The following is a 24,785-nucleotide window of genomic DNA, read 5'->3' on the forward strand; positions in this document are numbered from 1 at the left end:
TCTTCTGTCAGCTTATTTTATTAAGCAATTATAAAGCATGCAGAATTTTAAATGATCTTATACACCTTAAGATCCTGGAGCAAGAATACAGCATCCAAGTTTAAGACATATAAATAATATATTAACCCCATTTGGACTGTTATAAAACTCAGGCAAACATTAAATATGCTTAAATTAATTTGGCAACCAAGCTCTAAGTTATAAAGTCTAGAATTAGTCATTCCAGGAATGAAAGGCAAAATCATAATATTCAAATATATGATTCACAGAGAAGCAATCTTTTTTTTTCACACCAAGCTTAGCTTTGATAAATTTAAAATTAAAAAAATATTCAATGCAGCATTATATTACCAATTTATTTTAACAACTGCTTTTATTGAAGCGTGACAGTAACCTTTTTCTTTGACTACCAAGCATGACATAAAGCTCACCATTTAAAATACGATAAAATACTATGTGTAGTTTCTTAGGCAGTATAAGAGCAAGATTGAAAAACCCTGGGGTTTCTATATAGATTTAGGGTTGTTATTTGCTTAGTTTTGTTTTGTTTGTATTTCTGGCCTGATTTGTTAAACCAGTGGTTCTGAGCATATGGCATTTTGAAGTAGAGTAATCAAAGAACAAAGGATACTATTTTTTTTTAACATTCAAGAAAGAAGGAAGAAGTAATCAAACCTGCTGCAAAATAATGAAATGTTCTGACTAATGGAATAATGTGTGATGGAACAGGTAGAAATCTGAAAATGCGACAGAAAAGCAGACCTCTTCTTAGAACTAGATGCTGAGTTTGTGCTCACTCCAGGAGGAATGTCGCTATAAAAAGAGTCGCCATCTCCAGGCTCTTTTACATAATCTCCCTGGGGTAACTGTCTAAGGCATAATAAACATTTCAGAGTCAGAAAACAAGACACACACATGAGCACAGACATATACAAATAGTATTTTAGGAAAAAAGAGGTAGGGATAATGAGCTCCATGAATCAAGTCTATAACAACATGTAAGATTATTAATAAATGTGACAAGTTAAAGTCATTCTAACTGTAGAGGTCAGAAATGCAATCACTGAAGTCTTTACAGTCTGGATGAACAAACGCTTGCTTCAGGGGAAATATAGGAAAAGATGAGGTTTTTCACTGTAACTTCATTACACTTAGAGATGTGAACTGCTGTTTTGTCTTAAAAAAAAAGACACACAAAAAAACCTGGTGCTGAAGGAGACATGTTGAGACAGACAGTCCTTGCCCAGATAAGGCATCGTTTTTTTCACTGTGGTGAGTAAACTATTCATCATTTCTAAATATTATATAATGTAACCTTGATTTGGTCTTAAAAGAACTGATTGATTTCTAAACTATGTTCTATAATTTAATCCAAATAAATTCTTATTCGAGTTCTCTGTTCAATTTGGAGCCTCACTGATCATTTAACAGAAATATAATTGAAAGAGATTCAAAGGGCAATCAAAAATGTAATTCTATAACTGCACACTAGAATGTGTAAAGGAAGATAACTTAGCAAAAGGAAGAAAGGGTTGAAAAAATAATGGAATTCTTGTTGAGACTAGAGGAAGATATTTATAGGTGGCTGGTGTGTGACCTCCATTCTTTATCTCCAACAAGGGAAAATCTACATAGTCTGCACTATTACTGACCCCACTCACTCTGAGTTTGAATTAACTAAGATTGGAACAGATTTTTATTACTTCTCCTAAGGGAACAGGGTAGAAAACTTTAGATAGGACTGCCTGGTCAACCCTCCTACCTTGGTAGCTAATCTGATCCTTTGCCAGTGCATGGCCCCCAGACAAACAACTGCACCTCAAACTTGATTTGGTTCCATTCAGCACTAAAGTTGGAGGTGGTACAAACTAGTGTTGGACTGAGAATTTTAAACAGAGCTGTACTTAACTAGGTCTTCAACAAAGGCCCACATTTGCTAACGCCTCTTCCTATTTATTTTTCCCTTAGTTACCACACTAGTCATGGTTACTTGCTGATGCTAAATTCAATCCCTAAAATGTTTCGGCTGTTTCCTTGCTTATGCCAACTACCACATTGTTTTAAATGTTTAAAATGCTTGGTCATTCATTCTTTCGAATGACTGAATATGCTCTCTTATACTTTTTCAATCCTATATATTCACACATCTCTACAAATAAAATTGTTCAACTGATATAAAGCACCTATATTAATTTATGTGATTAAATCTACTCCTCCCCTTTAAAGAAATCAAATTTCTCATTAGACTTGTATGTAAGATTGACTTTACCTATAATTCTTTGATACATATTCCTTCAAAATATTTTTAACCCTTTAAGTGACTTCAGCTCATAACTGTAGTCTTTCTTTTTCCCAGTGTATTATGAAACACTAATTTTATGGGAAAAACAATGCAATTTCCCCATATTTATAGTGTTAATAACACAGGACAAATGATATATCTGCTTATGCAAGAGATCTTTAAATCTCTGGAATCATATTTTCTGTCTTGCCTCCTGTCAGTAAACTACTCTATCAATCCTTTGAAAAATGCTCTCAATAAAATCAAAATTCTGTAAGTTGCCTCAGGTAGGAAAATTCTCTTCTGTATCATATTAATATTTATAAAAGAATGCCAAAGAACATCCTATCAACATTACATTTCCAATAATAATCCTTATGGCTAACAAGTCATTTCTGTCACTATTGCCTTTAATGATAATCTTTATAAACTGATGAGATGCGCCTCACTAAATTCAAATTAAATAAAGACAAGTTCTGACTACACTTGATCTTGCCCATTAATCTATCCCCCAAACTACTCTCTCTTTACATGTTCTGACATTCGGGCACTTACCAAGGGCTCACTTAGCTGAGACTGCAGGATTAAACGAACTGCCTCTCACAATGGATGGTGGTTTTTTTTTTTTTGTTCATTTGTTTGTTTAACTAAGCACATTTTACCAGTCCTTCAATGTAATTTCTCTGCAGTCCATGGTCATCTTTTACACTGTGCACAAACATCCTAAATGCTAAACATATCATAAACTATGGGCTTCAGTCAAAGGGTTGAAAGGAAAGTTTAAGTTCAGTGAACTCTGGGGGTATAGCCTTGCTTTTATCATCCCAGGCAGATTAGATTCCTATCTATCTCTACTGTGAAGTCTCCAAAATAAAGAAACTACTCTGCATTCTCCTTAAAATTCCATAAGGAATGCATGTAATTTTCTTCACACAATAAATGCATTAAAATGTTAATAACAGATGAGGAACTTTGTTAAAGATCTTTTAAGAATAATACTTAACATCCTTCACTGTCCAGAAATTTATTCTTTTTTCAATATCCAATTACATATTATTACAAACCTATTTCTTCTTGATTAACCTTTAGTGAAGATAGAGAGTATCAGGTCCCCATGATCAATAAAATACCATTTCATCATTTATTATAAAAGATCATAAATGACCAACTAAGTAATAGCTTTAAATTTGTTAAAATTGAATTTATTTTTCTAGTCTTTATAGTTTTCTTCCTAAATTTTGCTAGTTTCATAGAATTTTGGAATTAGGTGGCCTGACCAATGCTAAGTTTTATAATGGAAAAATTACCTCATATTTCCAATATCACATGCAAATATTTTAGACATATGTATGAATTTTTTTAATAAATAATGACCAAAAGAAAATAAAAGCTTATTTAACTAAATTCTTTTTCCTCAAAAAGGATTCCTGTTATGAGGGAAGTCTGATGTTTCCTTAAAGAGTCCACTGAACCATAATATTTAACTTAATAATCCTTACACATACTCAAAATGAGATTACAATGAAAAAAATTAAGTCTTAACCTTAATGCTGAAGGAGCCATTTCTCTAAAGCTTTGTAGGTGTCTGGGCTGTCTGCTATTGGAATTGTTACTTTTCTGTTTGAAGAAATATTGTGTAATGCATACTAAGTCACACTGACAGATGCATGAGTATCACTGAAATAAGAATAATAATAATATTAAAAAAAAACTAAGAAAGGCTTGAAAAAAAAAGGAGGGAGGTTCACAAGCAGAAAGTAAAGTGGCTAAAACAGGTGAGAGAGAGAAAAGAAATGGGGAAGGGGGTTTCTGCTTTAGGTATGGATCAGGAAGACATGATCTAATTATTTATTCTAATTCACATTATGTATGTTCAATGATGTATGTTCATTTCAGAAAAAGGAAAAGAACATTGAGGAATATGGATGCTTTATAAATCCAAGTTTAATGAATGTTTTCTTATCCTATTGCTATTTGCAAACCTGCCTGAAAACCAAAATTCAAATTTCTAATTCTTGTTACAAAGTACACAGCTGCTAAGTCCTAAAGCAATTATGGTAAAATAGAAACAACAGCATCAACTGAAAAAAATTATGGAGGTCTTCGTTCCTGGAGATTTTAAAGAAGATAATCAATAGCCGTCCTTCCAACTATATGACATCTAAGAATTCTCCATGGCTCCTCAGTCCCATGGTCCTACCCTTCACAAGATGACACTGGCAAATTTAAAGTGATACCGTTCATGTATGGCATTCTGTCTCCCAGAATGGGACTTCTATTTTTTATTAGGCAGTTGGTAAACAAAAAGAAAAAAAAAAATGGGTTTCTTTCTCATCTTTTTGCCAGACATGAAATTAAACCTATCACACATTCCTTCAATATAAAGAAAACCTTGAGGACACATTCTCTGGTGGGAAAATTTACCAGGTTATCAGGTTTCTTCACAGAATTACTTGCCTGACGTTTCCAGTAATTTGAAAGTTATGTTCAATTTGGCATTTCTGAGCCACTGTATCATCAATAAGAATCTGAGAAGTGGCTACATACTTAATATGCATTCAGTGTCAAAGCAAACCCATATGTTCACCAACGCTTTCATACCAGCAAGTGCAGGCCTTACTCATGTCAGGAATGCTGCTTTCCTCTTTGAGGACAGCCATACCTACCTCCCTCTTTCATTTGAAGATTAGAGAAATGCAAAGTCTTCAGAGACCACACATTAATAACTTTCCTTACTAGAATGCTTCACAGATTACAAAGAACTTTTGTCCGTTTTTAGAGTTGAGGAAAGTTTAAGTGGTTTCCCAAGACCACATACTAGCAAGTGGATTTCTGATTCCTTTTCAACTGGTCCTCCCACCATGGAACCTCAGAGGAAAACTTAATTTAACTCAAAACTCAAAATTCTTATTTCTACTCCCCAGCACCCTTTGGAATTGGGCACATCTTTATTGGAATATCCTCAGATATTTTCACAAGATTGAAAATTTCCTAATGCATGCTTTGGTCCATTGGCCTTACCACCTTCTCTATAACCACTAACATATATTCTAAAAAAGGACAATCCTTCAGAAGATATTTATACACTCACAACTTCCTGATCTAAAGTCCCTTCCTTGCTGTTTCTCCATTTTAAGAATTATTATACAACCCTAAGATTCATTAGCTATGGACAAGGGCAAAAATAAACAAATAAAGGTTGTGCTGAAACATAGCAAAATATAAAAAAATTATATCTGCTGAAATGTGACAACTCTCAAAACATGCACTAGACTCCAAAAGAGTAGCCAGACTGATGAAATGGTGACTCAGTAATACCAGGAGGCATGAAATTACATCAGGCACAAAAAAGAGATTTCTAGCATAAAATTTTTCTTAACTGTACCTATGCATATATTTAGTTAGAATAGGAAATTGGTGCACAGGTTTACATATTTATCATTTTTTGTAGTGTAGGCAATTACTTTATTCTGGAGAATATCCCTGGTGAGAACACATCTTAGAGCACCATAACAGCTTTGCTTATGTTACATATTTGTGACACTGTGCTTTCCTTTTTATATAGTCAGCAATATTAAATTACATTATAGCCTTAATTCCTATGGAAATGGAGCTAAATCGTCAGTTTTTGATCTTGGTATTCTAATTTTATTTTTCACTGAAGAAAGCCACCAAACTTACATTTCTGATATGGCTGATCAACTTCTACCCAACAGAAAGCATAAATAGCTCCAGCTCTTCTCCAGTGTTTTTGGACACAAGAGTTTAAAACAGGTCACAAAGAAGTCTAGTTTTTTGTGTGTTTTTTTAATTTAATTAATTTTCTTTCAATTTTACTTTCTCCACTAATGGTAGAAGTTAGTTACTCCAGGGCAAGGTCAATATTTTCTAATATCTATGGCTAACTGACCAGGATCTCAATGGGTACCCTGTAGGTACCTCTTACGGATAAAACCTTACAGGGATTTTAAATTACAACACAGAAAGAAATAGAACAAGTTTAAAATTCTAGTTTCTGAAAAAAAATTAAAGCTGTGGCTGGGTCCTGAAAAAGTGTCACCACATTTATTATGTCTTATTCCTAACGTGCCTCAGGCATTTAATGGAACAGTTGGAAAAGGTAAGTTAGGAACCTACATAGGTATCCTGAGTACAAAACTAGTACTGTATGGTATGGTCTAGATTATCAATTTCCAGGATATTTTAATTTTTTATATCAATAGCTAATAGTATTCATAATTTTTTAAATGTGAAAAGTGAAGGATGTACCCCAATATGGGCTAATTTATATTTAGAAAAAATGGGCAAGTCTTACAGGACTACATGAATGCTTTGTTTCTCTTTTTACACTGCTGGTTAAACATAGATTTTAAGGTTATGATGAATGGAGTGCCTGACTTTAGCGGCTTTTTTATTAAAAAAAAAAAAGTGCACTAGGCAATCAGAGATTCTAACTATGCAAATTATTTCTTTCACTACCTGTGCAATTACCTAACCCATACAAAAAAATATTTTCTTATGCAGCGATAAAACAGATTCTTCAAATGCCAAGACATTCTCCTGACCACAGCACTGTGCCCATATAAATTTTATCATTTATGAATGAAAGTTACTAATATAACAACAGTAACAAAAAACAAGTTCCCTCAGAAAGTGTTAGGTAATAAGGGTGTTATAAACATGAACAAAAGCCAATCAACCAATGTAAACAAAGGTGACACCTTAACATAAAGGAATTTTGTTTTAGGTAGAAAAAAAAAAATCAACTCCAAATATATATTACTATAAAAGTAACACAAATAAGAACTATTAATTATAGTATTGTTGGATGACAGAACCATTAAAACTAAATAATGACAGATCTATTTCAAATTAATACATTCCACAGCAACATTACTAAAATTATCATTTCAAGGTCATGAAAAATCAAGATTAGTTTATGACCACTACAGCATAAAAACAAAGTGAACTTGATTTACAACTGTATGTATGAATTCCAAAGATGCTAACAGGATTTAAACCTTTCAGTTTTCAGTTCTATGTTCAGATTATTCTCATCACATACCTCTGTTCTCGATAGTTTCTTTTTATGGACAAGAAGAGAGAGAGAGAGAGAGAGAGAGAATTAGTTACCTACAAAAGTACATTAAGAGAGACCAGTAAACAAGAGCTTTAGCATTCGTTGAAAGGTCTCCACTAGAATTTCTAATTGCAGAATTAAAATGGGGAATAAAAACACAGTCTCCCTCTCTCACACACACACATACACACACACACACACAAATTTCACTTCATCTTTCAAGGAAGTGACACCAAAGGGTTAGTGACAATATCTTCAAGTAACCATTGTTTAAAAGCATAAAGCTTCAGTTATTAAAAATTAATTGTTTCCTCAATGTCAATTGTATATTAAACATTTAGTAATGTCCTAAAGTCAACCCTATTTCAAATACAGGTTTTCAGACATGTACATTGATTTAAATAAGGAAACTAGTCAAGTTACTTATATATATTAACTATGTTTTCATACAAATAAAAATTATACTCATTCTTTTTGGAATACATACCCCAAACTAAGCTCTTCCTAACAATTTCAAATAGGAAAACATAACTGGACACAAGAACATTTTGTGTATGATAAATTAGTTATCATAACAGCTAAACAGGTAACTAATTTATCATACACAAGAATAATAATAGAATTCACAGCTGTTATGGACCTCCCAAGTCATCACTACTTATTCACTGAAGCTTCACTGAAAGCTACATTGGAAACACTTTGTTCAAAGTCTCTGTTTTTTATCTGGCCATCTCCTAAAAGAAAATTGCATTAGTTTCAGAATAAACCATTCTGAAACAAAAATGTGTTCTAGAGAGTGTGGCAGTGAGGTGCCAATGATTTTTAACTTTTAAATCAAAAAAGTCCATGTAAAACTTTCTATCATGACCTAATTAGGTGTTAATATTTTGAAGATGTGTGGGAAGGTCAAGCAACTGAGCAGTAAGCTCCTTCCTCCAAGATCAAGGCTAATGTTTCCATATGGATTTCATTTGTAGCACTTTCACCTGCCAATCTATTCCATGCACTGTCTATCTCATTTAATAATGAGTTCATGAGAGTAAAAGTGCCAATTTGATACTTAACATTTTTCATTCCTGAAACCATAAGATAGAAGAAAAAATAAGCCAAAATTTTTCTATTCAACATGTTTTACTTTTTATTCTCTCAATCTGATTACCTGAGCGGTCCACCAGTTCCAAATGAGTATTCCTCATTTCCTATTCCTGCCATTCCCCCAAGGCTTGGAGAAGGGGTAGAAAGTTTAATTGGAAGGATTAATGAAAAAATGAGTTCTCAGGTCCTAAATTCATTTTGGAATTTGAAATAGAATATGTGAAACAGCATATTCATGAATTTAATTCTTGTATTAAAATTTCTACATCCTTATTCTATTTTTACACATATTCTGAATAAATTTAGTAACATTAAAACTTTCATCAGTCAGGTTCAAATTATTTACGAAGAGAATACTGTTTTATGAACAAGATTTGTCTTTTTCCTTAATAATCTGCAAAGTACATACATTCAGAAATGAAAAAAGTGAAACCACTTAAATTTCATAAAACTAAGAAATGACATACAGAAAGAAGTACTTTTCATTCTAATCATTAAAACAAACAGACACAGGTAATTTCATTAGCAGTAGGAGTAGATGTTTAGGTTTCATATTTCCGAAAGGGTAATTTTTTCCAAAATTGTAAACATGAAATATCAATTTGCATCAGTAGGTGGCAGAAAATCACACACCACAGAACTAACAATTTTGCTTTCCCTCTCACATGAGCAAATGAAACCACTGAACTACTTCAAAACAGCAAGGTTGTGATGGCAATTACTACATAAGTCTTGCATCAGGGAAGTCAAGGAAATAGTGTGACTCCTAGATGGGGCTAATTCACCTGAGGTGTGAGAAGAGCTCAAACAATATATATACAGAAAAGCCTTTCTTTCAGACATGTAATTTTATACTCCAAATGCTATGCTGAAATCAGCCTGTGCAAATGTAAGTATGCAATGTGCCTAACGAACTGCACATTAAAAAGGCACATAGGTACTGAGTATCTATGAGCTGGTACAGAGCTAGGTACCCATTTAATTAGGGCAAAGCATTACCACTATGCTGTGCTCTCCTTCGCTATGCTAGGCCACGTTAACTACATTACGCTAAACTTTACCCTGCTGTCTGTGCTATTCGTTAATACAACCTTGCACAAATGTCTTTCTGCATTTTAATACTTATACATACAAAGTTTATCCTGGCAGTCAACTAATTGCCCTCTCCTTTCAGCCAGAGAAACTTTCAGGATTTTGATCTCACAACAAGCAAGAGCCATAAACACTTTTAAGGAGGTTTCTTTTAATTCAGTTGGCTTAAAACCATGTCAGGGAATAATAATAACAACAACAGCAACAAATGATTATATAATGCCTAGTCTATTGAAAGGTTTGGGGTAATTTTAAAGTCTAAAAAAATCTAATTCCCAAGTCTTTTAGTAAGCCAAATTTGATCTATGAATTAAAAAAAGAAAACTATAAAATGGGCTAATACGCAGAAAGTCTAGCAAAATTTGCAGGACTTCTTTCCAAATGGAGAAACACCCTAAGCCTGGGGACCTGATACAACATTTCAGAGATCAGTAGGACTATGATTTTAACTTGAAATATTTAAAACACTTAAATGTTCGTCACATTTAAGTTTTACTTTATTAAACATAAATAAGTTAGTTGAATACTAAGGAAATTTGTCACATCATAAGACTGAAGTACTTAAAAAGGGAAATGAACATATTAAGTATACAAATAAGTTTGGAATGTGTGAAGTCATTTACTTAGCTAAATGCCTAGCTAAGGGGATCCAATATTCAAAAGTTATAAAATGTGTAACTTTTTCAAGTTTATAAATAGAACCAAAAAATTGTAAGTTGAACTTTGAAGCTTAAGAATTAGGTTTCTAATGGTACAGATGAACCGGTTTGCAGGGCAGAAGTTGAGACACAGATGTAGAGAACAAACGTATGGACACCAAGGGGGAAAACCACGGTGGGGTGGGGATGGTGGTGGGATGAATTGGGCGATTGGGATTGACATGTATACACTGATGTGTATAAAATTGATGACTGATTAAAAAAAAAAAAAACAAAAACACAAGCAGGGATAATCAGAAACAATGCATTAAAATAAAGCAAATTACTAAAAAAAAAAAAAGAATTAGGTTTCTAAAAGTTGTAACTTATAGTTGAATTTCAATTTTAACAAATTATATCTCTGAAGAGTTTTTTCTTCACACAAAAACACCCACATATGTAACAAATAACAATGCCTCCTTCATACTGGCTGTGGAGAGGTTTTGCTCTTCGCAGGATGCATGGCCACAGTGAAAGCACTCAGGAGCCGATCCTGCTGTTGTTCTTGTTGATAGGACCTTTGTTATTAAAGCGCTATGCTCTCTAATTCACTATCTTGCCTAGATTTGGGGGAATGGGTTTAAGTCAAGAGAACCTGCATCACTAAAGAGCAAACCAACACTGCCTTTGTATGAGACACAATTTAGATTGATTTTACTTCATGCAATGGTTTTAAGAAATACTCAGTATTTTTAGAATGGAAGGGAGTTATCTCAAAATCTAAAAAATGATAAATTATTATTACCTCTAAGCATGCCAAGAATAATCATTGATTGAATATTGAGCCAGACTTATTTTCACTGCAGGTATATTTATCCAATGATACAAAACTTTCCAGACGTTTCATTCGTTTGGATAAATATTTTAAAGTATAGTTTGACAGCAACATACTGAGCCATTTCACTTACTTATAGCCCCACGCAGTTATTCCTAATATGAGGGCCAGCACTAAAATGGTGCCAGCAATTATGCCTATTATAATATTGGTACCAGCAACACCTGGGGGGAAAAAAGAAACAATGAAGATCAGTGTATATAATTGAAATTTTGATATAAAATTCTTTCAGGAACTTTATTCTCCAGATCTGTAATCATCACACTAATAACATTATTTGTTTTAAAAAGTGGGTATTTTTTTCTTTATACAGTTTTAATTTTAGAGAACTTTTTTTTTCAAATTTTATTTATTTATTCAGATATAATTGACACATAACATTATATTACTTTCAGGTGTATGACAATGATCTGATATTCATATATACCTTGAAATTAAAAGTAGGTATTTTTCAAGGGAAGAAAAATCGACCATAACTTAGCAATCCATATCAATTTTTTTTTAAAAATAAATAGTTATTTCTGTATGTTCCCTGTTAATTCTTGTCCAAGTGCATTTTGCAGTTTTATTTTCCATGTATTTTTCTGGAAAATATAATGAGGTCATTGAACTAAAAGAAAGAAGAGTAAAGATAAAGGGAAGAAAGGAGGGGTGATACTACTGTATCACCATATAGCATAGCATCCTCTGGGGAGGAATATTTAGAAATCCATGTTCTTTTTGACCCTGACCTCTTTCTCAGAAATTCTAGAAATGTTATTGTTCCTATCACTCCATTTTGACAACCAGTGTAAGGTCCTTATTTTGTGTGATATTTTGTCTACGTAAATATAAGCTTCTAAAGGGGGAAAACATGCCTACAGATGAACAGAATCAGTGCTCAGGTAGTGTAGATGATAGAAGACTGTAGTTCCCAGTCTTGACAGTAATGGCTGTGGCATCCTAGAGAAGGAAAAACCAAAGGTAAGATAGAGTCTGGTGAGCTGGAGGTTGGTGCTGGTGAGGTGTGAGAGCGAGGCTACACCAGACTGACAGGAGGCCAGGGCAGGGCTGGAGCTCAGGACTGGGCAATGGCACTGTTGTGTCTGGCAGCATCCACTGTCAGGCAGGCTACGTTGCAATCCTTAAGGGATGACAGCAGTGAGAGCGGCCCAGTGAGTCAAAGGCCTGGACAACAAGTGCAAGTGAGAGCCCAAGAGCAGAAAAGGCCTGGCTCTGATACCAGGAGACCGGTTTTGCTGATAATGACTTATACCCCATGTTAAATTGCAGGGCTCTCACCCAGAGCAGCTCAGCTATCTCCTTGTCTGCTGCACTCCTGAGGAGTCCTTCTGGACATCAAAGGTCAGTAATCATGGGTGACTGGAGCAGATTCCAATTCCCCATGACAGAAATGGCAGCCTCTCTATCTGGGAGCCCTCAGTAGTCACGGGGGATAGCATGGCTCGGGCATCTAGGAGACTGGCCAACTCCACTCTGCCCAGGTCTTCTGTGGGATGGGTGGGTACAGATGCACCCCAGGACATTGGGATTTTCCTACTCTAAGACCTAGCCTATCTGTCTACCCTTCCTTTCCTTCCAGGGATTTAACAGGGATCAATAAACCTGAATGCTAGTCCTGATTACTTCTAAGCAATGGTATGACTTTTGACGAGTTACTTAAATCAACGGACGTGAATAGCTTCATCTCTCTATTAACTGCTGGAACCACACTACTATTGCTAAGACTGAGGATGCCAAAACCCTAATCATTCTGTGAGTTTCATTATTAAAGTCACATTGGCTAAGATGTTTAACCTGTATGGATGATTAGAATGAAAATAATCATTTTCTCATTCTTTGGAGGTGAATGGATGTCAGGATTTCAGTGTTTATTTTATGCAGAAGAATATTCAATAACGAAATGATAAAAATAGTTTAAAAGGGGACATTCATCTCCAAGGTATCTATCTGCACTTAATTTCTACTTCTCCATTTGGGCCACTCTAGCTTTTAGAACTGCAGCCGCTGTTTGTTATCCATGTCGAACCCCTTCCAGGCAACTTGGCCAAGGTTACTACTTCTAGAATTACCTACAGTTCAGGCTACAGAACTGGAGTTGAATATAGATGAGGTTCTTCAAGAAAGAATATTAAAGTCAACAAAATATTTTAAAATCAATTCCAATTTTTCCTCATTTATTCAGTCCCAATATATAAACATATAAAATATATAAAATATAAAATCAGACACAAGAATTTTGACTACTTTCTTCATTTAAAAGAAATGGTAGGGTTTGTTGTCAGTGCCAAATGAGTACAATACTTAAAAAATCTCCGTCTGATATAGGATAAGATCCAGCTAAATCAGTGGACTAAGTTATATTCAATATTTTATAACATTACAAGTTAATGGAAACAATCAGTTTCATAATGTGGGCCCCAAGTATATATTGTAATTCATTATTATGTGGATTTAACTTATGTTTGAGTTATATAAAAATAATCGAAATGAAACTTTCAGAAGGGCAGTTTTCTCCTTCCTTGTGCATAAAGACAACATAATGGGACCAAATTAAGTACCTACCATTGCCAGACAGAGTAATGCCAGCCTTTGCATCATCATTGTAAGGGAAGTAAGTGCTGCAGTCCTCACCTACCCAGTGTCTGTTACACACACACTTCAGCTCATTACTGCAAACCTGAAATCCAAAATCAATCTACAGTCAATGCCAAGTCTCTGGTGCAGAGGCATGAAAAATAAACATTAATTTCTTATTTTTATATGCCTAGAATTTGATGGAACTGAAAATTTATTGGTACTTTCTTCCTACTACTACTTTATATCTTACTCAAGTACTTAAAAAAATATTTTCTAGAGATCAACAGCTGACCCAGAGGGAACAGTGAATTTTAACAGAGGAATGAATTTATACGTCTAAAACAAAAATCAATGAAATGATTGGTTTGAATTTCATTAACTCAAATTTTATGAGGGAGATTTAAAAAACTAAGCAGAATTATAATCATTTGCCAATTATCCAATACAAAGCTTTCTTTCTTCTTCTTCTTCTTTTTTTTAATAAATTTATTTATTTATTTATTTTTGGCTGCGTTGCGTCTTCGTTGCTGCGCGCGGGCTTTATCTAGTTGCGGCGAGCGGGCTTCTCATTGCGGTGGCTTCTCTTGTTGTGGAGCACAGGCTCTAGGTGCATGGGCTTCAGTAGTTGCAGCGTGTGGGCTCAGCAGTTGTGGTGCATGGGCTTAGTTGCTCCACGGCATGTGGGATTTTCCCGGACCAGGGCTTGAACCTGTGTCCCCTGCACCAGCAGGCGTATTCTTAACCACTGCGCCACCAGGGAAGTCCCTAAAGTTTTCTTTCTTCTAAAGAAAGGATCTTTATACCAAAATTTTATTCATCTTTGAGGAAGCAGATGAGATAAAGAGAAATCTGACAAAGAAGAGGGGAGGCCTGAGGCTTTGCAGTGGTCTGAGAAGAAAGCTTCACAAAACCGTAACCTGGGCATCTCAACCCAAGCTCCAGAGATTAGCTACCTCAGGGTCATGGAAACTGAGAATTCCCTCAAACAGAGCCTAGGAAAAAAATTCACATAAAATGGCACCATATTTTTAAAAATTATCAGACAATAATGTCTTCATGGGGGCTTCCCTGGTGGCGCAGTGGTTGAGAATCTGCCTGCCAATGCAGGGGACACGGGTTCGAACCCTGGTCTGGGAAGATCCCACATGCCACGGAGCAACTAGGCCCATGAGCCACAATTACTGAGCCTGCGCGTCTGGAGCCTGTGCTCCGCAACAAGAGAGGCCGCGATAATGAGAGGCCCCACGCACCGTGATGAAGAGTGGCCCCCACTTGCCACAACTAGAGAAAGCCCTCGCACAGAAACGAAGACCCAACACAGCCATAAATGAATAAAATAAATAAATAAAATAGTGTTTAAAAAAAAAAAATAATGTCTTCATTTATATATCCAGGAAACAGAATCTATACCTAAGATCCTATGATTCAAAGCAACTTTGAAAGGAGTGGGAAGTAGGAGAGAATTCAGTTAGAGTTAAGATGAGAGAAGTGCTTCAGGAGACAGATTTTGACTGGATAGGTTTGTCTTTTGTCTGCTTGAATTTGCCAGAAGACAACATACATGCAGATCTAAATGTAACTATAAAATATGATTAACAAAGTGCAGATTTCAAATTAATTCAGATTAGCAAATTTCTGCAGATTAACAAACATGCAGGAAGAAAAAAAAAGGCCTGGGTTTGAGACCCCACTTCATCACTATCTTTTCTCTTTTTTTTTTTTTTTAATTAATTTATTTATGGCTGTGTTGGGTCTTCGTTTCTGTGCGAGGGCTTTCTCTAGTTGTGGCAAGCGGGGGCCACTCTTCATCGCGGTGCGCGGGCCTCTCACTATCGCAGCCTCTTTTGTTGCGGAGCACAGGCTCCAGACGCGCAGGCTCAGTAATTGTGGCTCACGGGCCCAGTTGCTCCGCGGCATGTGGAATCTTCCCAGACCAGGGCTCGAACCCATGTCCCCTGCATTGGCAGGCAGATTCTCAACCACTGCGCCACCAGGGAAGCCCCTCACCACTATCTTTTCAACAGACCATAACCAGGCCAACTGGTTTCTCCAAGTATGTTTCCATATCATACAACAGCACCAGTGACATAGTGACAAGAACAGTGATACCGATGTACGATGATCATAATAAATCCAGTCATAGCTAACATTATTGAACACTCACTATGTCACAAGGATTGTTTTAAGTATTACGTGTAAGTTACAGGTGTTAATTCATTGATTCTTCACAACAATCCTGTAAACTAGGCAATATTATTATTCACATTTTACAGAGGAAGAAAGTGAGTCACAGAGAGGCTAAGTAGTTTGCCCAATCTCACCCAGTTAGTAAGGAGTAGAGCTGGGATTCAAACTCAGATTGATTCCAAGCCCATACTCTTAACCTACATGATGTATACTATATAGAGAATATCTACTGTATTTCTCATTTTAATTTCTGTCACATATACAGTTATATTAAAAATACATAGAATATAACCTTTATAATAATTATACATAATTATTAAAAATTATTGGATGCTATTTGCCACCTGATTTACTTGTAACTATCACTCATTTACTCATTCCTTAAACAAATAGTTAATTAACACAACTGTGTTTCACACTCAGGACTTCTAGATGAATAAGATACAGTTATTCATTAGCATAATGATCAAGAAAGAATTCCATTATTATTTTCTCCCATCCCCCCAAAAAGCATCTCTCCCTAGCATCCTCTTAATTATTAAGGAAAAAAGAAAGAAGACTTAGCAGATCCCTTTATAGGAGCAGAACTACTTACTATATGTCTTCTCTATTCTCCTGTGCCATCAGAATCCCTATCCTTCGGCAAAAAGTAACAATTACTAATACCTCTCTAAGGAAATTCTTGGCATATCCCTTAGGGATATACATGGAATGACCAGGATTGAAGGCTTACAATTCCAGGACAGGGGTCCTTTACCTCAACTGGATAGTATAACCAGTTTAAGCAAAGAATCCAGAAGGAGAATAAAAAGAAAATCATAGCATATGCCAAAAGAAAAAGAACCAAGAAGTTTTTGTTAGTGTACGAATTCCTAACTGAAAATGTCAAAACTGGAATCACTAATAGAGCATGTTTATTTAACCTATAAACTTACTTATATAGGACATACATTATCAGATATATGACTTAAAGTATAGAATTTGGTCTTTTAAATACCACCATTCTTTCCATTTATTTCTGAGAAACATTTCCTTAATTATTCTGCTTCCATTTCTAGAAGTTATCCTCAGCTGGTACCTACTGTTGTGGCCAAGGTAGTTATTTATGGTCTGTTCTAACTGGTCAGTGCCTGGATCATACCAGTTGTTAAATATTGTGGCCATTGCCCCTGCTTTGCACTCCCTTTTTTATCCCATTATAGTTTGTTAAAATTTGTCTCCTAAGTCACTTGTAGAAAACTAGCATTATATTAAAGATAAATTTAACCTAATAGGAGAGGAAGATGGAAGAATTTGGTTAGGAACATTAAATTTTTTCTTATTCCCAGGCTTTCACAGATTACATGGCAGAAATATGCAAATGACTATGACCCCATGACGGTTTACATACCAGCTAGAGAAACATGGACAAGCATGTTTTTGATTATTACAGAAATAAGCAGTTTAGGGTCTTGTCTGTTTCTGTGATATAAAAGGACTGAATAGTTCCCCATGGTGAGGTACTGAATACTTACCCCATTTCCTGAACAAACAGTGCCTTCTTTAGTGCTTAAACAAGTACTAAAGTTGAAGGAAGCCACAGGAAGACACCTGTGTTCTAAGCACATCATTTGGGGACCACAAGGTGTCCCATCTTCCACATAGCCAAGGTCTACATCTTCGTCAAGCTTAACATGCCCACCACTAAAAATAAATTGAGAGCAAAAAGAAAATGGGATTCCATGAATTCACATTCATCTTGAGAACATGTTTAAAAACTTAAAAGTAGGCAATATCACTTTCTCTATTTTCTCTTTATTATCTAATAATAAACAGTAGCATAAACATTTTCAACCTTTAAATGGAGACAGCAATTGAATCTTTTGATCTAATTCCTTTCAGAGATATTGATATATCTTAGGATTTAAACATTATTATAACAAGGGCCTGAATTGAAGTGGCTTTATCATTTTGCCTTGGCTATCATGTGCAAGTCAAGTAAGCCATTATTACTAGCATTTGACTTGATAAATAAGTAGGTTTCAAGATGTCAAATATATTTCAAACAAGGATGAGAATTTTTGGTTTGGGTTTACATTTCCCAAAAAAGATTGTTCTATTAACAAATTACAGGTGACCTTTGAACAACGTGGGGGTTCGGGGTGCCACCCCTCCCCACAGTCGGAAATCCAAGTTCCATGTCCACAGATTCAACCAGTGGGGAGTTGTGTAGTGCTGTAGCACATATTTATTGAAAAAAATCCACGTAAAAGTGGACCCTCATAGTTCAAACCAGTGTTGTTCAAGGATCAACTGTATATTTGAGAAGACTATACTACTGCAACAGCTATTTAAAATAGCAAGCCCACATATTATGCAGGAATAAAAAATAAACAGGATAAAAATAAATTAATTAAATAAACAGGATGGGAACTGAAAATGTATATTCATAATCAATTTATTCATATGGTACCATGTCAGTGCTACTATAAATATCTCCATTCTTTTTGTTTATTTTTACCAAAATTATGCATGCACATAGTTTTAAGAGACAGTTTGGTTTTTAAAATGCAATAAAGCGATTCACTGCCCCCTACTGCTCCGTATATCCCTCCCTGAAGGAAACCAGTTTCTACTCTTAATTGACTCATTTGTTTTTTATGTACATATCTTTAAATAATGAGTTTGTATCACTATTTTTAATTTTTCCATTTTAAGTATTATCAATTGACTTCCCTCTATGGAATTTGAGAATTCACCTCTCCCCTACCTTCCATCACATATTTTGTTGATTGATAGTTAAATCAATAACAAATTGTGCATTGTTATGATTATGTAAATGTTATTTAGTTGAGTGATATAGTACGCCATAATTAAACCCCTTTCTTTTCCTTGTACAACTTTTTGTTTTCCCTCAGATTAGCAAGTCTCTTATTTGTTTGTTGAAGTATCACTACCTCAAAATTAGTCCAATTCTGCTGTCAAAATCTCCACTTAAGATGTGCCTGAACATCAGTTCACCTTCCTGAAATAATCTCTCCTGGAGTTTCCACCTGAAGTTTCCTCTCCTCCTATCTGATTTGGTTGGCTCCTATAAATGGTTCAGAGCTGGACATCTTGGATTTCCCCTCACGATTCATTGGAGGATTGCCATATCTCTCTCCATGGTGAGTATCTTGTTTCCTAAATTCCCTGTGTTTCTTTCTTAGTTTACTTCTTCATTTTGGTGAAGCACAATTTCTAATAGCTTCCTGAGAAAGGACATAGGGGAGTAAACTCAGGGGAAACTTGCATATTTAAATGTGACTTTATTTTCTACCCTCACTTGATTCATATTTTGCCTGGGTACAGAATTCTAGTTTGGAAATCATTTTCTCCATTGTCTTCTGGATCCCAGGGCTCTTGTTGATAGACCCTAAACCATTCTAATGCCTGATCCTTTCTGTCTTTCCTCTCTGGAAAGTTGGGATCTTTTTCTTTGTCCTAAGGTTCTGAAATTTCCTAACGATAAGTTTTTGATGTGTCTCTAATTTCGCCCATTGCACCTTGCACTTGGTGAGCCTGGCAATATGGAAATTCAAGTCCAGCAGTTCTAGATAATGCTCTTGGAGGTACTAATTGCTAATTTCCTCCCTGCTGTTTTCTCTGTTCTTTATTATTTCTATTACAAAATGGTGAGCTTTGCTCTATGTTCCCTTTCTTTGCCTCTTTGCCCTATTTTCTGGGAGATAATTTCAACTATTGAGTTTAATTTCTGCCATCATGTTTTTAATTTCCAACAGCCTTTCTTTTCTTTTCTTAATGTTCCTCATTTTTAAAAATCGCACTCTATTCTTGTTTCATGATAGAAATGTCTTATCTCTCATAAACGTTGATAGCTGGTTGCTGTATTTTCTGTTGTTTTTTTCTCTCTCTTCCTCTCTCTCTCTTTTTTCATGTTAGAGTCTTTCTTCACAAATCTGATAATCTGCTCATGTTTGAGTTGGGGAACCAGACAGATGATTAGAAATTCTAGGACTTTCTGACTGAATACCAGTGAGGCTGGACCACTTCTATACAAATCTGATATTGATATTTCCTGCTGTCCTTCAGTTTGGAAACCTTCTGTTTTATTTTTTGAAGACTGTAAAGCTCAAATCTTTCATGGGAGGGTGAGCAATCCCCAGTTTAGCTGAGTCAGGGAAGTAATCTGTGGATCTAGCAGCTTCTCTAACAGACTTCACCTATCTTCTTTATTTTAGCTCCTTTCCCAATCTCCAACTCCTTTACTCCCTCTTCCAGAAGTAGATGACACTGCCCATTTTTCAGCCTTTCGGGACTGACAGTATGTATTGGGTTATTTCTTGGTTTTCCCCATTACTGACTTAGGACTTCAGCTTTCTTAGTTTTTGTTTGTTTGTTTGTTGTTATTGTTTATCTATTTTATTTTATTTTTATTTTTAATTTTTATTGGTGTACAGTTGATTTATAATGTTGTGTTAGTGTACAGCAAAGTGAATCAGTTATACATATACATATATCCACTCTTTTTTAGATTCTTTTCCCATATGGGCCATTACAGAGTATTGAGTACAGTTCTCTACGCTTTATAGTAGGTTCTTATTAGTTCTCTATTTTATATATATAGTAGCATGTATATGTCAACCCCAGTCTCCCAATTTATCCCTCCTCTCCCTCTTACCCCCTGGTAACCATAAGTTTGTTTTCTACATCTGTGACTCTACTTCTGTTTTGCAAATCAGTTCATTTGTACCCTTTTTTGAGATTCCACATAGAAGCGATATCGTATATTTGTCTTTCTTAGTTTTGATAATCATCTATCACACATCTATTTGCTCTCCACATTCCAAAATTTTGTTGCTGTTGTTTCCCCTCCCTTCCTCTGCTTCCCTGTGGATACATGAATTCTAAAAAAGATCCATTTGGTGTCATTTTAGTGGGATTTCAGAAGGGAGCAAAAGAAGATGTATATATTTAATCTACTGATTTTACCCAGAAATCCTCTTTCATTTCCCTTAGTAAGAATGAAATGCAAACTAAACCCTGCAAGATTTTACTGACCAATTAAACATAACTCTAGCCACCATATAACATTCCACAGTCAACTAATTCTCTTCTTTTCATCTCTTTTCTGTCAGGATTTCCTTAATCACCTCTATGGACTAGAGTCCATTTCATCTTACTAACATACACATGGACTGAAAACAGAAGTAATCCTAAGCTACATTCCTGGGAAATAAGATGACTAATGTTCTCACAGAATGGTTAGATCATTACCTGCAGTTTAATGTTCTTGCCTGCTGTACAACTAAAGTAGATGTGATTTCACCATCGAGTTCTCCAAGCCTCGGTATATTACCAATGTTCGTACACAAAAGGTAACCACAAAGCACATCCCTGTGTCAAAAAAGTATGAAGTATTTACTTTACTTCTTTCTCCAAAGACATAACAAACCCTGTAAAGTTAGAATAATAATCTTATCTAATTTTAGCATTTGTTTTTCATCAATGATACTATTTCCTCAAATTATAAGCAAAATAAAATGAGCTCAAATTAGTTTACCCCTGCTTTAAAAAGTGTCTTCTCTGAAACTCTTGCTGGTGCACCAAAATCCCAACTGTGTTCTAGCCTTTCCTTTATTGTCCATTTAGTATTTATCTAAAGGAAATTACCCATGAAATAGACGTTTTTTATATCCGAATCTCTTTCCCCATAACACATTACTGGATATACTAAAACATTTATAAAAATATTTGATAAGTGAATCAATGATCTTTGGATGAGTATTCTTTTAGAATACAGTGCTTTCTTCAACCTGTGGCACCAGAATTAAAGAAGAGATTATACGTTTCATATACTTTGTAGATTCTCAACCACATAGGCTCATGATCCCTTTTTCAATATATGTCACTACTCCCCCAGCTATCACATACAATTCTAGTTTAACTTGTAAAATATTTTCATTTGTGTTAAATACTATCTTACTTATTCTCTATATTTAACACATTTTAATTGTTAATATAATAATGATAAACACATGTTCTAATAAATATCTTACAAAGACTGATTAGCAGGCCCGCAAGACTATATATGGAAATATTAGGCTTTATCAGATAGAAAAAGAGAAAAATTAAGACTTGTATGTATCACCAACATAGAAAAATATGTATTATTTCTTTCTTGAAAAATATTTTTTAAAAGTTATATCATCATTTTATTATATCTATCATAAATGAAAATGCTTTCTTAACACAGAAGAGATATGCATTCAACATTTTTTTGTTGGAGTTTACTAAATACTTTAGGATATATAAAACAATTAGACATGATTTTTATCCCCAAGGAAATTATACTCTGGATGAGAAGAGAAATCATATACATGAAACAATTATAAAACATAGAGTTGGCAAAAAGGGCCATAAAAATAGTACAAAGGGCTGTGGGAGTTCAGTGGAGAATAGGGAGAGGATTTATTTCCAGAGTAGATCCAGAAATAATTTACAGAGAGAGCATTGTCCAAGCGGGGCTTTGAGGATGGCTAAATTTTTGGCTGGTAATGGAGTGAGTATAGAGGGTGCTTCCTAAGGAATGAATAGCACAAGCACAGGCGTGGAGGTAGGACAATAAAATGTATTAGAAATGGCCAGGTTTGCTAGACTTTGGAAGAGCAGAAAAAACAAAATATGTAGGTTGGGGCCAAATTGAGGAAGAGGTACAGAGCCAAGCTAAGGTTCTATTTTGTTTGTTAAGCAAGACAATATGACATTCAGCAAAGTGGTTAAGAGGGAGTTCTAAAATCAGACTGCTGGAATTCTAATTCTGCTTCTGTTATATCCTAGTTACATAACCTTGGTCAAATTAATTAACTGTGTCTCAGTTTCCTCCTCCATAAAAGAGGGCAAACTGCCATAAAGATTAGACGATATAGTTTATGTGAAGTGTAATACAGTGCTTAACACACAGTGTGCATTCAATAGATGTTGGGTATTATTCTTACTATTAATTAGGTATGTGGAACCAGTGAAATTTGAACAAAGAATTTTTGACATGGTCAAAAAGATTCAGGAAAAGATTATTCTGATGGGAGCATGCTAGAGACTGCTGGCATAGAAAACTAGTAACAGGCTTTTGTAATAGTTGAAGAGTTGATATAGGTCTTAGTTGGGGTAATACAATAGAAATAGAAATGAAGGGATGAGTTAAAGACAAAGGGTGGAGGAGTAAAAGAGAATAATGAACATGATTTGGCCTTTGGACAAGGAGCCAGAGGGAAGGTGGCATCAGGGATCACCCTGAGGCTTCTAAACAGAAGGACAGTGAGATATTAAGACCTTTGGCAAAAAGAGTCCTTTATAAAAGTCAGAGCCAGTTAATTCAATCTACCAGCACTGAGGACATATTCTGTTGGCTTTAATTTTTGTTGCCTTTGAGATGCTGACAGGTGTCTTCTAGGTGAGAAAGTCCTGAGGCAGCTATAGGCATGGCCTGAGCCTTAGGGGAGAGGTCAGAATGCGTGTTAAGATTTGGGAGCTTTCTGCAAAGGCAATGCTGGAACTGTGGGAAGAGATGAGGTGAAGAGAATGCTTTACAGGATGCAGAAAACAGGAAAGTCCTGGTCGCTCAAAAAGCAGTGCCTGCAACTGAGGTATAAACTCTAGCTAATTTCTCCATCTCACCGTTTGTTGCACTGTATCCATGTGTCTTTGTCTTTCCCACAGTTACCCTTCTCGGTGCCTTCAATATTCAGTTTCTCATAGCAGTATTTGTCTGATGCTGTCACCTCTGAAGCGGAAGAGAGTTTTCTATCAGTGAGAGTTACACCACATGAGTTGTTCAGCATGTTTGCAGTAAGGGGAAAACACCCACGAAGGACTCTCCTTCACTACAATGTTATCAATTCCAAAAATTGTAGCTATGGTTCACAAGAGTTCCCTATACCAAAAGCATCCATCACTCAGGTACATTTTTCACAACTGCTCCTTTGAAACTTGGAAAACAAATCTATTTAGATCTTTGATAGGACTCAGGCTATAGGTTCTCAGAACAACACTCCTCAGAATTTGGCCAATAATTAGGGGAAGATGCTACCAAATGTTTCATTGAATAAATACTCAATGCTTTAATCTCAGTGCCAAATATAAAGCACGAATTTCTCACTCAGCAACTTTTATGAATCATAAAGACAATTTTATTAAAAGAGTGATGCACTATAATTAAAGATTCAAGAAACAGCAGTATTTCCACCTTGTTTATTAATTCTTAACAGCTATCGAAAAATGTTACTCTACTTTTAAACAAACTTGAATTCTGGTTAAATCTCTGAAAGTCAAATAACATTTTTAAGTCATGTCAGCATCTTTGTCAGGATTATTTTTGCTAAAGCCAAGGTTGATAGATGGAGCCATCCAAGAGCTAGATCAAAACAACTTTTTTTAAAAAAATTTATTTATTTTATTTATTTATTTTTGGCTGTGTTGGGTCTTTGTTGCTGCACACGGGCTTTCTCTAGTTGCGGCGAGCGGGGGCTACTCTTCGTTGCGGTGCGCAGGCTTCTCATTGCGGTGGCTTCTCTTGGTGCAGAGCACGGGCTCTAGGCGTGCGGGCTTCAGTAGTTGCAGCACGTGGGCTCAGTAGTTGTGGCTTGCGGGCTCTAGAGCGCAGGCTCAGTAGTTGTGGCGCACGGGCTTAGTTGCTCCGCGGCATGTGGGATCTTCCCGGACCAGGGCTCGAACCCGTGTCCCCTGCCTTGGCAGGCAGATTCTTAACCACTGCGCCACCAGGGAAGCCCCAAAACAACTTTTGCAAACTAATCAAAGATGACTGTCGGTATGTATATATAGATATATTTTAAACTAATTATATTGGTAGTTTCTTTTCCTACTTCTTGCTGTCAGCCACTAATTTTTCTTAAGGGGAAGAAGCAAAAACCATATTTCTTTGTCCAGGGCATAAACCTA

At 35.5% G+C, this 24,785-nt stretch overlaps 1 protein-coding gene across 6 annotated transcripts in view; it reads right to left on the minus strand.

The window, feature by feature from the left end:
- The window catches only part of ADAM22 (ADAM metallopeptidase domain 22), a 237,541-nt gene that overhangs the window by 19,540 nt on the left and 193,216 nt on the right, over window positions 1–24,785 (minus strand). For 5 of the 6 annotated variants that reach the window (XM_061198589.1, XM_061198590.1, XM_061198588.1 and 2 more), the window contains 6 exons: window positions 23,505–23,610; window positions 21,105–21,224; window positions 17,363–17,531; window positions 13,647–13,761; window positions 11,155–11,245; window positions 7,347–7,364 (listed from right to left, as the gene is read on the minus strand). In XM_061198589.1, the coding sequence (XP_061054572.1) occupies window positions 7,347–7,364; window positions 11,155–11,245; window positions 13,647–13,761; window positions 17,363–17,531; window positions 21,105–21,224; window positions 23,505–23,610 (619 nt within the window). The remainder of the gene's footprint in view (window positions 1–7,346; window positions 7,365–11,154; window positions 11,246–13,646; window positions 13,762–17,362; window positions 17,532–21,104; window positions 21,225–23,504; window positions 23,611–24,785) is intronic. The other variant, XM_061198592.1, reaches the window with a different exon arrangement.

This window comes from Eubalaena glacialis, chromosome 8, assembly GCF_028564815.1.
Source record: "Eubalaena glacialis isolate mEubGla1 chromosome 8, mEubGla1.1.hap2.+ XY, whole genome shotgun sequence".
In the NCBI taxonomy this organism is placed as follows: Eukaryota; Metazoa; Chordata; class Mammalia; order Artiodactyla; family Balaenidae; genus Eubalaena; species Eubalaena glacialis.